Source organism: Doryrhamphus excisus, linkage group LG3 (assembly GCF_037039965.1).
Source record: "Doryrhamphus excisus strain RoL-2023G ecotype Guam linkage group LG3, RoL_Dexc_Guam_v1.1, whole genome shotgun sequence".
Lineage (NCBI taxonomy): Eukaryota > Metazoa > Chordata > Actinopteri > Syngnathiformes > Syngnathidae > Doryrhamphus > Doryrhamphus excisus.
The window spans coordinates 10,384,237-10,401,698 of NC_136359.1; the positions used below are offsets into that span (position 1 = coordinate 10,384,237).

General features: G+C 40.6%; 1 protein-coding gene across 5 annotated transcripts in view; it reads left to right on the top strand.

Annotated features, from left to right (window-relative positions):
- sema6a (sema domain, transmembrane domain (TM), and cytoplasmic domain, (semaphorin) 6A) overlaps positions 1-15,805 on the top strand; it is a 129,734-nt gene extending 113,929 nt beyond the window's left edge. For all 5 annotated transcript variants that reach the window (XM_058070580.2, XM_078789623.1, XM_058070581.2 and 2 more), the window contains one exon: positions 13,399-15,805. In XM_058070580.2, coding sequence (XP_057926563.2) covers positions 13,399-14,522 — 1,124 coding nt within the window. In that variant the 3' untranslated portion in view covers positions 14,523-15,805. The remainder of the gene's footprint in view (positions 1-13,398) is intronic.
- Positions 15,806-17,462: the final 1,657 nt, after the last annotated feature.

Consider the following 17,462-nt stretch of genomic DNA (forward strand, 5'->3'; position numbering starts at 1 on the left):
GGAAGAGGGTATGGGGGGGGCTTGTGTAACTGAGATTTACGGCTGTGTGGCTGCTTCCAGCTGACGAGGTGTGCAGATAGTGGATCACGTTCTCTCGGGGACAAATTGCCTCACACTGCGAACGTAACCCCCCCTTAAAAAAATGCAAGACAAACACACCTTGACTGCTCATTAGGATGCAAACACAAATACACACACATATATATATATATATATATATATATATATATATATATACGCCCTGTGGGAATGAATCATCCCCAGACTCTAATGTCCCACTAGAGATGTAATATCCAGTCCATTACGCCGACAATGTATTTATTTCCTGCTGAAGATGGCTCCTGCGCCGTCTGTGTCACAGAGACGTGACATTGAACACCCTTTTTTTCCTCCCCCTGCCTTAACAATCCGCCCAATGCTGCGTTGTCTCAAGGACAGCTCGCTGGATAAATGACAGTGAGTGAGTGAGGTGGGGACGCAGTGAGGCTCATCCATGTTTGTCCTTAGCTAACAAACCTATTAGAGACCCCACTAGGGCAGCGTGGACACCGAAAAATGAGGACAATTGGCTAAAAAATGGCTACCAGTAGAGCGCTGACAATAATAATATTGCATCAATATGACCCCGGCTAGCACAAACGTCTCCAATTAAATACCAGTCAGCAGCTACTGGACTCCTGATTTGACCACGCAAGTTAAACCCTGAAGAGTGCTGAAGAAGTGTCGACATAATCATCTGACATTTGAAATCAGCCATCTTAAGAGAAAATAATCCCTGTCAACCCTGAAAGTATTAGTTATAATAGTAATACAGTATTAGTAATACAGTAATGGCGCAATGGAACCCAAAACACACAAGAGCAAAATCATTCATTATCCTCACGAGGGTCGTGGGGTTGCTGGAGCCTATCGCAGCTGGACTGGTTGCCAGCCAATCACAGGGCACATATGTATAGACAAACAACTATTCACACTCACATTCATACCTATGGACAATTTGGAGTCGCCAATTAACCTAGCATGTTTTTGGAATGTGGGAGGAAAACCCACGCATGCACAGGGAGAACATGCAAACTCCATACAGAGATGGCAGAGGGTGGAATTGAACTCCTAGCGGTGAGGCTTGCATGCTAACCACTCGGCCCGCCGTGCAGCACAGAGCTAAATCAAGTTCATACAAAATCAAGAAGTTATATACACCATTTACTCTTATGTACATGTTAATCAGACACAGGTTTATTGCACAGTTTACTGCACAGTTATTGTACAGGATTTTTGGACCAGATTATATTATGCAATCTGACCTGTGATATCTCTCCTTCACACACTTTGGATGTATGTATCATCCTGTCACTAATGGACCTTCTTGGTGCTGTGACTGTATGTTGGAGGGGGTATTGATTATTGATTATTGACATTAATATTTATTCTAAATGATGGCTTAGTACGGACTGACATTAAAAGCCTCTTGCACCCCCCGACAGTTCAGCGTGTCCGCTCCACGATTTGATCAAATGTAATCTAGTTGGGTTGCAGCACGTCAGCTGGAAGCAGTGAGCAGGTAGATCCAAGCACAAAGGAGATGTCAGACAGCATGGTCCTCAGCCAGCATCACACTGTTGTTACCTGAGCAGGTGTATCACTGGAGCTGTGCCTTTAAGAGTCCCACACATTGAATAGTAGAGATGATACATTAAGGTTTAGGTTAAGGGAGGTGTGGGGATGGCACTCCAGCCAAGCATGCTCAGGTAACTTCAACTGGGCTTCATCTTTTCAAACAAGCTTCCTGCTGTTGTATTTTTCCTGTATGATCATATGATCATCATTTTTCTTTGATGTGACACTTTTGCAAAGTGATTTGATTTCTGCTCCACATTCTTTTTCTTTTACTCATAAGACTCAGTTCAGCTGCAGTGATCTTTGTTTGAATTACTTCTCTGTTGGTTTACTGTGTGAGCAATTCTGGATATGTTTGCATGGCTTCAAGTCTTTTTTGTTGTTGTTGTTGTTTTTTTGGCTATTTATATATTTGACTTTTTCAAGCTTTGATTGCTTTGATGGTATTATGCACAGTTGTGCCTCTGTGCAGCTTAAATCCAGCTTCTCAGCATGGCAAATTGAGCACCGCAGTCAACGCTATGCATTTCCCCCTGCTCCTTCCCATCCTGCCTTCTTCTTCCTTCCTGTTGCCCTTCAGGTAGCAACTGTACTGTGAAAAAACCCCAGCAAACTCTCTAAAGCCTCCTGCCAGAGCAAAGAAATGCAGCAATTTCCTTCTGTCCAAAAGCTGCTGCTTTCTAAAAAGCAGCAGCAGGAGAAATAAGGAAAAAATACTCAGCGTTTTTTTAGTAATTTAACGAGACACAAACGTCTTTATTTTTCATCTTCTTTAGTGAATTTCTGTGATTTTTCTCTTCATGAACACAATATTTATATAATATTTATGCCATTTAAGACAATTTACCTTGTAGGGGAGCAGAAGCTTGTTGTGGTCTATGACGGCAACATTTATTATTATTATTATTACCTCATTATTATTATGACAAATTTAAACCGGCAATAAAAGCTGTTTTTTTCATATCTGGTGCTTAGGTGGTGCTTAAGTACTGACACCTAGTGACCAATGTAGAATACTACATTCACAAGTTAATTAATTTAGCCATTTTTACACGTTAAAATTGCTAATTTGGACAATAAATACTTAGTATTTGCGTAAATATGCACTTTTTTTACTAATAATACGCCATAGTCAACCACGAAAGAGCATAATTTATTAATTAATTGTTAGAAAAGCCGCCATAGGGTGAGGGAACAATGCTCACATACCACGATGTTTACTGAAAAAAAAGGTTTGTTGAATGAACTTAATTTTATTATTGTCAGTGGTTGTATAAAATAATTTTATCTGAAACTAGATATTTTGATGCCTCAAACAACTCATTTTTAAGTATTGTCAAATAAATCTAAATATAAAACTCAACCTCAACTATTTTGAATAGATTTAACTAATTTTTTTTTGTAAAGCTAATTAAACCCTTAAATAAATTAAGCCAATCCCAGCTGACTTTAGGCAAGAGGCAGGGTACTTATAATATAATTTATTTGACTACTATTAATTTCAGATAAAAGTATTTAGTATTTAGTATTTATTATTCATTCAAGAAACCATTTTTTGTCAGTGTAACGAGGGATGTACGTATGTATATTGGAGGTCATTAGATTGTGCAGCTGTACCTAATGTTGTGCCTGTAAGAGAATTAAAAGTTTTGGTTTGAGCCAAGTGTATCAGCTCCTATCGGGAGCCGTTCTCCAGATAATTTGCAGATTTAAACGAAATTAATCTCCAACTTTTCCATTTGCAGGCGGCAACGTGGCATGATCTTATCGCTTAATGAATATTATTATTAGGCCAAAGCCGCCACAGTAATTAGAAGCGCTGCAAAGTGAGTATTAAGTGAGTATTAAGGAGCCTCCCTCCCGGCTTTGTTATCAGGCATTCTGGCGTCGGGGAGGCCCTCGCTGTTGCTAGGTGGCTTTTTCACAGTACATTGTAGCTTTGTCCGTCTGTGTGCCTGTCTCTCTGTCTGTCTGCCATGTTGTCTCCCACCACATACACACGTTACATACCCGCCCCTTGCCTCAAGGCACTGCCCCTTGCTCCCATCACCTCGCCATTTCCTGCCACTGTGACCCCGCCTCCCTTCCAACATATTCGACAGGGATGGCATGTTCCAAGGTTGTACCTTTATAGCGATTCCTCAACCAATTTATGGATACCCCCCCATCTCCTATCCCCATTCATTCCTGCTCCTCCCCTCGTAGACTGTCTCCTCTCCAACAAGACTCATAGCTCTTCCTCGACCAAATGAATCCTTACCCGCCTCCCCCACCTTTCTGCTCTCTCCCCTTTTCTTCCGACTCTCTCCCTGTCAAAGCTTAGCTAACCCCACCCCCCCACCTCATCCTCTACTCGCCCTCCCCTTATATCCACCTTCCCCAGCCCCGACCTGTAGCCGCCACTGTGTTGCTCCAATTTATGGGTTCATTACAGCAGCTATCCATGGGAGATGGACGGGGTGGGAGAGTGTGGGGGGGCAAGGAGAGAGGAGCGGGAGACATGGGAAATCAAGAAAACAACATGCATGATAAAGATTTAGTTAAGAGGCAAGGGCCGCCATGCGGCGGTGACAACTGCAGAAGTGAAGGAGAAAGACAGCAAATGAGAATCCAAAAGAAGAAGAGTGGTGCACGTAGGGTGTTCGAGTGAATTGGGAAAGGGAGGATTCTCTTGCAGGAGGAGCTGTCCATCTTTATTTCTTATGAGTCAATACAACAACAAAAATAGCTAGAATTGTATATATTACATTCCTAGTTCGACAGCCATCATGATCAGATTTTGTACAAGTAATCTCAACACCCTTCAATTTTGAGTTATTATTGAAGTTCCCAATTATGATAATAACTGTACATATGTGGTATCATAAACAACTGGAGAATGCCCACTGGGGTGCATGGTGGTCATCCACACTCATGCATTTCTAGTTTTATCCAGAAAGACTCTCCCTGCTCAGAAAAAATCGGGTGTGGCACATGAGAAAACACTTTTTTTTCTAAATTGCTAAGCTAACTGCTATTTTAATATATTTTTAAATGTTTTGAAAATAAAGAAACATCTTTTTTTTTACTGACTAAGCTAACTTCAGTTTCCAAAATTAATGTTTTTATTCCTACAGTGAGAGAGTAAACAAGATTTGCCATGCCAGGCAAGCTCAGTCCACATAAAACCAACGGCAGACATCACAGCCTACTGCTAATACCTCTTTCCCTTTGCGTAAAAGTCCCACTTAATTGTTAAAAAAAACCATCAGAAATTCCCTTTAAATTCAGTCTACTGGCATCTGCGTGTTGCCGATCAGGGGACTGTATGACCTTGCTCACATTGCAAGATGATGTCTTGTTTATTTTTCATTTACACGGAAGCCCAGCTGAGGGAACATTTCAGAGTCATCATCATCCTTGGTGGGTTGGTGTCAATCTTGAAGGTTATCTGTACATAATCAGCCTGAATGCTGTCAAAAACCTTCTTATGATGCAACCTACTCAACCTATCAGAAACCTGCTTGTTTATTTCAAATGACCTCTTTAATCTTCCAAGAAAAGCGACATCAATATTGCACAGATCTGCACTCTAATTGTAGTTTTGTATGTATTCTTGACCTAAATTAAGCGTTTTCAAGCATATGAATGGCTAAATGAACATACAATGAGTAGTCATGCCAAAATGTTGTGTTGCTGCTGGATGTTTATTGTCCCTAAGTTTTTGTTTTTTTTAAACAGGAAGGTTTAAGACAACAATGGACGAAGCAAATTCAGACAATGAGAGACAGACAGACGTCCACCTCGAGTTCGGTTATTTGCAGTGATAATTTCACAACAAAAGCTTCGAAGGAACATCTTTACAAGAACAAACTGGCTTGAAAGTTTGGTATTAAACAAATGCTATGAAAATAACAAGACAACAAAGAACGACATATTCCATGATATCGACAAAGCTGCAAAGCATTGTACATGTTATATGAATATCTTTTAACAGCGATACATTATCTATGGGGGATGGTGGCGATGGTGCAGATTTTCTAAAGGTGGATTTTTTAATTGGTCAAATTTTTAATGATGCAACCTCAGGGGCTTAGAACTTGACAGTACATAAAAGCCCAGTAAATAAGTCTACACTTGTTACTACTGCAATAACTTGACTGGATTTTGAGTATATCTTCATGGTCCAAAAGCTCACAGCGTTTTGTGTGCAGTCGGTGAAGTATACATGGCTCATTGTGTGTCATACCAAAAACAAAAGACTATTTTTTTCTTGGTGTTACGCATATCCTCAACTGACGTCAGATGCAATTTCCTTCTCTGATGAGCGTATTGTTCCACCAGACCGCTTAAATATGCTGCTAAATTTTTCCATTTGTCTGTTTTGGTTAAGCCTAGTGCCGCCTTCACAAAGGTATCATTTTAGTTAGCGGGAGTATTACAGAACATTGCACTGGAATGCATTACCAGCAACGAGGAGTGAATAAGTATAAGCAGCACACATGTATTGAAGTATAAGTAGTATACTGTTGTTGAACATAGCCGTTATTGTTTGCTTCCTGACATAAGGAACAAAGTGTTGCTCCCACTGCTAATTAAGTGCAGATTGTGTGGTGATTAAAAACAACTCATTCTTGTACGGCGGTGCATAGGTTAGTGCACTTGTGTCAGTAGCAGAGCTGCACAATTAAACGATTAGGCCTTTTAATTATAAATGGCTTGCCATCATGCAGACAGCCACAGTGTGCTGACTTTGTATTGCCTTTCATTTTTAATAACAACATCACTGTGAGTGCCTGTTAAATACGCACAAGCTGCAATTGAGTCATTAAAACAACGCTGTGTTATTTGATTTTAAGGTAACAGCTGTAAAATGATGTTAACTTCTGGTGACCAAATGTCCTGTTTTCCCAGGACAATTCCTGTTTTCCCAGAACATGTCTTGTTTTTCATATCCTGTCCTGATCTGCACGCCCTGTTTTATAAGTGATGAAAAAGTCCTGGTTTTCATAGTTTATCATTGCACCATTCAACTGGCCAGCTTTAGGGCACTCTGCTGCATGAGACGTTTTCCCTGAGAGGCTGCCGCGTGAGCCAAAGAAAAAGCAAAATATGCACGGAATTAATCCTCTGAGGCATTCCGAGTTAAAGTCTTGTGATGCATTTTTCCTGAAAATATCGGTTGCACTCAACAATTTAGCCGGCATCTTGACCTCAGGTTCCTGTGTTTCTGTTTTTTAACATTCTTCCTTTGGAATTTCTGTATTTGGTAATTGATAATATTTGGTAATATGACAATAATATATCCACACAGAGAAGGCATACTGTAAAAATATTCAAATTATAACACATCTTTGAGTAAACTTTGAGTATCATTTGAGTTGCTCATTGCCAGAACTCTAACTGAAATGAATGCTATTTTTTTCTCCATAAGAAAATATGGAGAAAAAGTAAATCCATGACCACTCCAGGGTGTACCCCGCCTCTCGCCCGAAGACAGCTGGGATTGGCTCCAGCACCCCCCGCGACCCTCGTGAGGAAAAAGCGGTAGAAAATGAATGAATGAAGTAAATCCATAAGTAAATCCAATTACAGTCGTCCCTCATTTATCATGGTTATTTGTTTCTAGACCAGACTGCGGTCGGTGAATTTTCACAAAGTCGGATTCAATATTGATAAATGAAATATTTCAATACAAATATACACAAATCAATAAGTTACATACACTATTTACAGCCGTGTACACAGCTTTATTGCATTACTATTGCACAGTTTATTGCACAGTTATTGCACAGGATTTTTGAAGCCCCATAGACATAAAATAACACCCCTATTGTCACCGTTACACACCCTATTATTCTTTGTTTACACCACATTGCTAATATGCACGCTACGGAATCGATCACTGCAGGGACACGAGACGGCCACGACTTTAAGTTAACTTCTAATGTACTTATTCTAAACGCAAGAGTTCAAACAGAGTGGGGAAGAAAGGCAAAGTAAGAAGGCAAAATTACCACTTCCACACGGGGTGGGAGAACTTTCTTTTACCCTGTCATGTCGGGCATGCCATGGCTGATATCCATACTGTGGTCATGTAATCTAACCTGATGTCCTGTCTAGGCTATAGTCAACTACCCAACAGCCATCATTTCTTCATTTTTGAAAAGAATAAGAAATTTATACAGCCGTACCTGCACTAATATATCTATGTTACATAACGAATGCACGATAACCAAAGTACACTGCTGGTGTCTTATAGTGACTGCACTTGAGACTTGATAAGACAGACGAGTATTCATTTTTCCTGGCAATGTCTGGGTTTAACAGTTTCTTTTTGTCAAAGGTTTAGGGCGCCCCCCGTCACCCCTCTGTGATGTCTCGCCTTCTTTCAACATATTCCCATCATCAACACAAAGACCAGCTCTGTGGCTTTAAGTCATCCTGAGCGTCTGAAGGGATGAAAGTATGCAGGGCTGTTTTGACTGTGTGAACTATCTGAAGATATGTGTGTATCGTTGGAGGCGGCGTGGAATTCAAATCTGGACCTCGGAAGACCTGATGTAGCATTCTGGGGGCGTTGCGGATTAAACACAGATTATAAAGCACGACTGAATCAGGAAATCTATCGCCTCAAGGTGGTGTTATGCAAGTTTAGAGAAGTCTATCAGGCTTCCCAAAGAGGCCCCGAACATGCTCGGCGTCGCCACCCTGATTATAAAAGCTGTAAACAGCTCCCGCACGGGCTCCTCTGTGACTTCCCTTCACTTTGATGACGGGAAACAATTTCTCAAATGAAAGCGGGAGGTCTTCAAAGTTTTCCTTCTGTCATGTTCTACTCAAGGCCTCTCAGGAAATGCGGGTGTCATGTGATCGATGGAAGGGGAGAAAGAGAATGAAAGGATTTGTTTAAGCAAAAAACAAGCCAGGAAGAGGCTTGCAGTGCAGGTTTAACAGGGCATTAACCTCAAAGCCACAACAAAGAACCTCAGTCGGCTTCCTTCAATCAAACGCTCAGCCCGAATGACCTGTACCCTTTGACCTCCAGATGCCTGGTTGACTACAAAACTAAGAGCATTTACACTTTCCAGACACTAGAAGCATTTAATGATTTTTTTTTACAATCAAAGAGCAACTGCAGTCTTATAGACAGAAATAGCTGATAGAAACTGTGGAAAAGGTCTGGTTTTTGTTTTCATCCATCCATCCATTTACTATGCTGCTTATCCTCATTAGGGTCGCAGGGGTATGCTGGAGCCTATCCGATACACCCTGGATTTTTTTTTGATCCGCATACTGATTTGGCTTGAGCACTTTATATTCCGGATGGCCTTCCTTCCTGACAAATACCAATGATGCTCACTAGTGGAGATTCAAACGCTGGACATTTGTTCTGAAGTCCAGAACGCTAACCACTACACTACGGCGGCTCTTTATTCACACGACGATATTAACTTTTTACCCCCAACCTAATTTTCCAATGATAAAGTATATAGGAAATAATATTTCCATTCTGTGCTTCTAAAATTGCATACATTTTTGTTCATTTTTTTATTAAAAAAATAATAAAAAATAAAATAAAATGGAATTTTATTAACTTTATTGGCATTACAATACAACTTCTTTTTCTTAATATTTAGACTTTATTCTCGCTGAACGACGGCTATTTTCCATTTATATTGTTGTTTTTCCCCAACTATTTAAACTTTTTTCTCTTTAAATTGTATTAATATATATACTCAATACAATAAAATAATTTTTATATATATATGTATATATATATATATATACACACACACACAAACTTTATTCCCATAATATTTTTGACCTTATTCCCATAATATTATAACTTTTCCTCTCCTGATTTTCCAAAAATGACAACTTTTTTGGTTTGTTTTTTCATAAAAAAAACCTTAAAAATATAACAACATATTTAAACTTTATGCTATTAAATTGTCATTATTTTCCATCATAATATTCCGTAAAATTCCAACTTTACATGTTTTTGATTGTTTTTTCTTAATATTTTGACTTCATTCTTATAAGTTTTAATTCTTATCAGATTTGTCTATTTTTGCTGTTGTTGTGTTTTTTGTTTGGTTTCTTGTTACATTGTATTATTAGAATGTGCCACCGGCCAGTAACACTGATCAGTCTCATGTGATTGAACCAGAAAAAACAGGAAAATATGAAATGCTAAATCATTATTCAGAATACAGAACAGTGAACAAAAAGATGAGCGTAGTATAATTCTGAAAAAACAGTAATTTGCCGTTATCCGTGTTTACAAGCTAGCGCCGAGCATCCAAACTAAGCTGATCTGTTTGCCAGGTGAATATGTTTGTGATAGCTCACAAAGGTCACAAAAAGGAAAAAGCCAACAAAGTGAAAGATGAGAAGAACCATCCTCATGTTGCGTCTGAGATGTTAAGCAGATGTTTGCCTGGACGACGCTACTGGTCTTTGTTCTCCACCGTCCACAGATAACACTCTCCACTATCTCCTCAGTAAGGCGTGTCCATGTTTTGGCTGGCAAAAGGCTTAAAAATGTTTTGTTAGACGCCAAGTGAAGTATGGCTAAGCCGCACGTCACCATCACCTTGTGAAAAGAAAGAAATGTTTAGACAAGCCATCGCATGCTGATAGATATTCCACGCTAACCGGTGGCCAGCACTTTTTACTTAGGATGCTTAGGATTGCTTTGGATGCTCTTTTTGGAGTGAGAGCATCCAGGATTATGGATGTTTGTTATTGGGTGAGTCTGGATGAGAGCAGATTATCCTGCTTGTCTCAAAGTCTGTGGAATGTTTTGCTGAGGAGACACTGGAGATGTTCTCTAAGTGCATCCCAGCTTAATGAATGAATAATTTACCTTACAGTAACAATAATATTGGAGTGGTACCCTCACTTATCACACATTGCCATGCTGACGTGGACATCACTACTGATGAGACAAAATGTTTACTTCAAGACATGATGCAATGTTATGCTATTGCTTACTTAAGTTCAATTCCCATCCCAGATCCTACTCCACTGTCACAAGTGTCTATTTCTGGCCATGTTTAAACTATGTGTCCCTTTGAAGTCCATCCTAGGTTTGCAAGGCATTTTATTGCGGAGTCTCAGTCACGCTATACTGATGCACCAAAGCAGTAGCGCATGCAAGGAGTTAGTATTTTTGTGTGTGTGTGTGTGTGTGAGACAAAAAAAAATGCCCAGTGATGCTAAATTAAGCGTGTGCACCACGCAGGTGATGTGTGAACACACTATAAATATGCAGGTTGAGGCTCGGTGTGTTTAACCCAATCATGAAATGCATTCATCGTCACGCTCACGGCTATCTACAGTATCATCCAAAAAAAAATGCATTTTGAGTGAAAAGGTGTAATATTAACTCATTCGCTACCAAAGACTATACATTTTTTTCAACCCGTCCGCTTGCTCCCTAAGGCATATCTTCGGGCGAAAGGCGGGGTACACCCTGGACTGGTCGCCAGCCAATCACAGGGCACATATAACAATGGCCGAGGGTGGAATTGAACTTGGGTCTCCTAGCGGTGAGGCTTGTCCACTAACCACTCGGTCGCTGTGCAGCCCCAAAATTACAACTTCATTTTGTTTGATTAATAATAATAATATTACATGATAATAATATTCCAACTTTGACCAAAAAAAACATATTTTTTCCTTAATATTTCTACTTTATGCTGCTAAAATTTTATTTTTGTCATGACGGCATTATCCTTATTAGATGAAAACTTTTACGACCCTCAGCCATCTCTGTGTGGAGGTTGCATGTTCTCCCACATTCCAAAAACATGCTAGGTTAATTCACAACTCCAAATTGAATGTGAGTGTGAATGGTTGTTTGTCTATATGTGCCCTGTGATTGGCTGGCGAACAGTCCAGGGTGTACCACGCCTCTAGCCCGAAGACAGCTGGGATAGGCTCCAGCACCCTCGCGACCCTCGTGGGGATAAGCGGTAGATGAATGAAAATGAATGAATGAAAACTTTTTTCTCAATATTTTTTTATTAAGTATTAAATTCAATTTTTTAATGTGCTGTAAACGGCCCCCGGGCTGCACTTTGGACACCCCAGCACTCAGGGAACATGTCATACTGCTTCATATCTGCTTTTCACCGGGTTGCAACCCCCCCACTATAAATTAATAAATTCTCTTGAATTGATCAGATAATATCCCATCTTTATAAAATGTCACCCGTTTGCATCAAAGACTTCTGGTGTATTTCAGGCATCTGTTAATATCCTTTTTGTGTTTTGTATATTTTATCAGGGATTTCAAAACACGATCAGCACATCAAAACACTGAGATTAGATTTTTTTTCATGGAACAAATATTGAATACTGCTGCCCAAAGCAATTTGAAAAGGTGTTTACTCATGATGGGATAAAGCATTTTTCATTTGCCAATCGGTCATGAAATGGCTCATCATTTATCTCGACAATATGTTTTTAATCACTTTAATTATCTGTCATTTTCTATGTTTATTGGAGAGGCAGTCCAATTAAACACAACTTATGGTTTTGTTTTTTTTTTTACCCGGAAAGCTTTTTTGAACTACAGGTTTTTACATTTACCTTTTCTAAAAGAATGCAATTTTCAGGAGTTGTTGATACTTTAAATTAACTCAGCGCCCTATTCCAACCACGTATTTATACGTCTTACACGTTTTGGTGATGATGGAACTCCCCACTAATGCATTTCACCTCAAAGTGATTGTAAGCCATGAAAAGAATGAAAAATTTGGTAAGAGCTCGGCACGGATCATTTGCACGTATTAACGCACTGGAGGAGTGGAGGAGTGTAGCGTGCAGAGGTTTATGCACACACATAGATCAGTTCCAAATGTGACATTTGCAAATAGTTCATGGTGTTACATTTGTATCAATTGTTAACCCTTTTTGTGTTGTTTATGTTGGTGTATAGTTGTTTAGATATTTGAGCTGTCACAAAAGTAAAATGCATTGGTGCTAAAAGTTATGCTTGAAATGTATCTTCACAAAATGCTGTTTTTTTAGTCAGGAACTGATATTTTCCTGAAACTTGTCAATGTTCTACTGCTGATGACTAAAGAATGAAAAAAGATAGAAAGAGATGAACTGATGAAAAAAATAGTCTAAAATGGCCGACACTGAAGGGGTTGTCTTTTGAGAAATGGCTGGTGTTGAAGAATCTGAACTCCTGTTTCCATGCCAGTGCGCTGAATAATGTTGAGTAAAAAGAGTAAAACGCAAAGTAGTTGAGACTGAATCGACATGGCCTCTGGTGGTTTTAGCCAAGTACTGCACTTCATTTTGTGTCAATTGTTATCATATCATAATTTATAAACCAACCGTCTCTGAGAAATGTATGGAGTGAAACAGTTGGGAAAGGAGTGGTCACCTTCAAGAACTATTTGTCATATGATTGCTGAAGTCAGTAAGAAGAAGCGTCAGTGTTGTTCTTAGCTCTTCTATTAACAAAAAACAGTTGTCTTGTTCGGATAAAGTGCTTCTGATTACAAAATGATAGCTTTTCTTTTCGAAAAATGTTTGAAAAAGACTGACTGAGCATCAAGATGTAAACATGCAAACCAGCAAATAGCACCAAAACTTTTACCCAAATCAGGGCTTTTCTTCCCATCACTGACACAGCAGCTCACGAGTATGGTATCTTTCTTAATCACAATCTACCAGTTGATGAAAACGTTACTTCCTTGTCTTCCAAAAAGGTGTGTTGTGATTAGCTAGAGCAGTTAGACCCGTACTGAGTCGTGTGTGTCTGTGGTCTCTGTGCAGGTGTGATCCGAGAGAGCTACCAGAAGGGTCGTGACCAGCTGGTTCCTGTCACGTTATTGGCCATCGCTGTCATCCTAGCGTTCGCCATGGGCGCCATCTTTTCCGGAATCATCGTCTACTGCGTCTGCGACCACCGCCGCCGAGACTTGGACCTTCCCGGTCGCAAGGAGAAAGACAACCACCACCTACACTCGCGCCGTGGCTCCATGAACAGCGTGACCAAACTGACGGGCTTGTTTGAGACGCAGGCCAAAGATGGCCGCCCCGAGGCCATCCTCACGCCTCTGATGCACAACGGAAGGCTGACCCCCAACGGCAAGATGCTCATCAAAGCCGACCAGCACCACCTGGACCTCGCCGCTCTGCCCACGCCTGAATCGACCCCCATGCAGCCTCGCCGTAAGCCCAGCCGGGGGAGTCGCGAGTGGGAACGCGCCCAGAACCTCATCAACGCTTGCACCAAGGACATGACATCTCTGGGCTCCCCCGTCATCTCAGACCTGCCTCTGAGGGCGTCGCCGGGCCACATCCCCAGCGTGGTGGTGTTGCCTCTGCCACAGCATCAGCACCAACTCCCTCCTCACCTGCACCAACACGAGTACGTGGAGCAGCCTCACCCCAGCGACTTTGCCATGGGCCTCATGGATGACCAGGGCGCCACCTTGGAGTACAAGACGGTCAAGAACCCCCACCACAACCTGGTGGATTCAGACGGGATGCTGCCGCCACGTGTCCCCCAACGAGAAGCATCCCTCACCGTCCCGCCATCGGTCCCACAGATGGGCAAGCGCCTGGAGGTCCACTCGTCCGTTTACGGGCTCCGAAAAGGATCCTCCGCCTCGGGATCGTCTGGCCTGAAGAAGCACAACACCAACTCGTCCAACTCCTCCCATTTGGCGAGACATCAGAGCTTCAACCGCGTGGAGACGCCGCCCCCTGCGCCCCAGCGGGTGGACTCCATACAAATGACAGCACAAGGGATGTCTCTGTCGCGGCAGCCCGGGATGAGCTCCTACGCTTCGCTGCCTCGAGGCGGCGTCAAACATCTCAAGCCTGACGTTCCACCCAAACCGTCCGTAGTGTCGCTGTCCACCAAGGTCAAGTCCAGTGACTCGTGCACATAGTCGGCCTACTTTGACCACCTTTCAGTTCTCTTTTGGTGTACAGTCCACTTTTTTTAAGAACACACTTTCTTTTATATCAACATGTAAATAAGCAGGGAGAGCACGTGCTACTGAGACGAACAATCTACGAGATCCGACGCCGTGTAGCATCGAGACGGTGGCTCTCTTGTAAGCACATACAAGGACACGTGGGTGAGGGGGTAGGGGGGGCTGGGTTTTGGGGTGTACAGTACCTTGAGGGCTGGCGGACTCGGGAGTTCGGACTGAAAAAAGACAAAGCCTGTCGGAATACTGTGAAAAGCCTCCAAGTGTTACTGCAATCAAGTCCTGCCTGCTTTGACGGGCCTGGACCAGAGGATTCCTCACTGAAAAAGAAAACACTTGACTGTTAATACTAATAGCTTGTTGTATTTATTTTTTATGAAGTGCTTTTGAAGAGAAGACTTTTTAGGCTCAACCAGAGAGAGGGCAGAGAGATCTTTTTAATATGAATTAATCATGTGGGATAAAAAAAAAATAACAACAAAAAAAAAGCATATTTAAAGTCATTAAACTGGAGCCACTAGATTTTTCTTTCTTCAAGTGAGGAAAAGGAGGAGATATTTATTTACAGTGTGCCACAAATGGACCGTCTCGTTTAAAAGGAATATTCCCCCCTTTTGCTCCTCCAATCAGCACTGTGGGTTTTTTTGTGTGTGTGAGTCAGTAACGTCACTCCATCTAGGGGAGGAAGACTATTAAAAAAAAAGCATATTTTCCCCCCTCCCGACATGTAAATTTGTGCCTTACACCCAAAAGTAGTGACAGTGTTTTCTTCAATAGCTGTTAACTTGTAGTTTTTTAATTTTTTCTTACGTCATGATGTTTCCCTGATTTGCTTAAAAAATAAGAAGAATGTAGGTGTTATTGTAATTCTGTTTCCCTACACACACACACACACACACGCACGCACACACACAATGTTTATGTTAGTGGTTCATCTCTGATCTCTGTGCCATGAATGAGCTTTTTCGCTGCGTGTTGTCATTTTGTCTTTTATACAATCTACATGTTTATTTGTACTTTTTTGGGGGGCTAAAGTGGAACAATTGGCGTAGCGTTAGCAACACATGCTAACCTAGCATCAACAGGCTGGTTCCTGTGCAAATACTAACACATAACAATGAGCCCCTTTTATTGTGGTGACAAGTTTGGAGGTGTGTAAACTCACTAACTAGTCTGATGTTTCTTTTTGTTGAAATAAATCAATCAGTGCCCCCTCCCCGCCCCGTCCCACCCCACCCAACCAACATTTAAATCAACGAAGCACTCACTCCTTTAGTGTTGTTTGTGTAGAATGTTTTTGTGGTTTGTCAAGGAGGAAAGCCAACTTTGTCTCAAACCACGGCCGACCTAAGGGTAATGCTGCGTTCAATACTACTGGGAAATATGAACGTCACACCTTCCAGATGAACATAAATAAACAACAAGGCCTTTTTTGCTGCCTATAACCAATAAATAGGGTTTCTAAACTTTTTTTTAAAGTGACTGAAATTTCCCAGTGTTCTTGAATGCAGCATGAAAACGCTCCAGGCTTAGTGGAACTGTTTCTGTTGCCGTGTCCATGCAGAGTGTGACAACTCCAATCTGTAGGTGTTCACATTGAGTGTAAACAGTTCAATCTGGTTTCTATTGGGTGTGACTGTGAAAGGCTGCTGTGGCCAGTGAGCTTCTATGGTGTGTGCCTTTTTTGTCTCCCACCCCGCCTCCCCAGCTACGTACGACACACATACTCGGCGCGACGAGACAGCAACGACGACGACGACGAGACCTTTTTCAAACCTTTGTAAGCTTGTAAAATATTGTGACGTCACCAAACGTTTTTTGCCCTGTTCTCTTCACTTCCTTAACATCTGATTCACAGCTTAATGTATGTTGTAAAGGAATTAAAAAACATTTAATTTAATGCAAAATGTAATTTTAAAAAATGAAGAAAAAAAATGGAAATAAAATTCTTGTCATGAAGACTTGGTTGTTTTTTTTCTCACCGCCTTTTTCCTAAAATGCTCTTTTGGGCAAGGACAAAGGGCCTTTGTCCAACCTTTACTATCAAATGAAGTATTTTGCCACATTTTATACTGAAGAATAATAGTCTACAGCCGCAAATGTAATAGGAGCTTCAGTCTTTGCCAAATACCCAATGTAAAACTAAAGATAATATAGACTTTAATACAATAAAGGGCTCGGGTTAGGATTTGTTTTAGGGTTATGTCTAAAGCAGGAGTGTTCAAAGTGCAGCCCACGAGCCATTTGTGGCCCTCAGCAAGACACACAATGCCAAAAACAAAAAAATCAATAGGGATTTTAGAAAAATAAAATGAAAATAACAAGAAAAAAATGTTTTAATCCAACAAGAAAAAAGTCACAATTTTATGAGAATAACGTCATAATATTATGAGGAAAAATATTGATTTTAGTTGCATAAGTTGAAATTAAACAAAGGAAAAATACTTTCTTTAAGTCATAATATTATTAAAAACCAACAAAACTAAATCATATTGTTATTATTATATCATTTTGGGGGAATTAAGTTGGGTAAAAATTATAATAAATAATGAATTAAAAGAAAATTTACAAGAAGAAAGTTGAAATGTAAAAAACAGCTGGAATGACAAGAATAAAGTCAAAATATTAAGAAAAAAGTCATACCCTTACAGGAAAACATATTACAACTATAAACTTGTCAAATTATTAGGAAAAATGGGAATAAACTCAAAATATTATACCCCTGGTCTAGGGTGTGGGGGGTTGTGTTGGGGTTAGACAACACAAGACAACACATAGACAACATGGGATTTGACCTCGATTTAGGGTTTAAGGTTAAAGGGTTAAAATCATTATCCAATTGTGAAATATTAAAATGCTAATAATATCACAACATTAAAGTATGCATATTTGCAT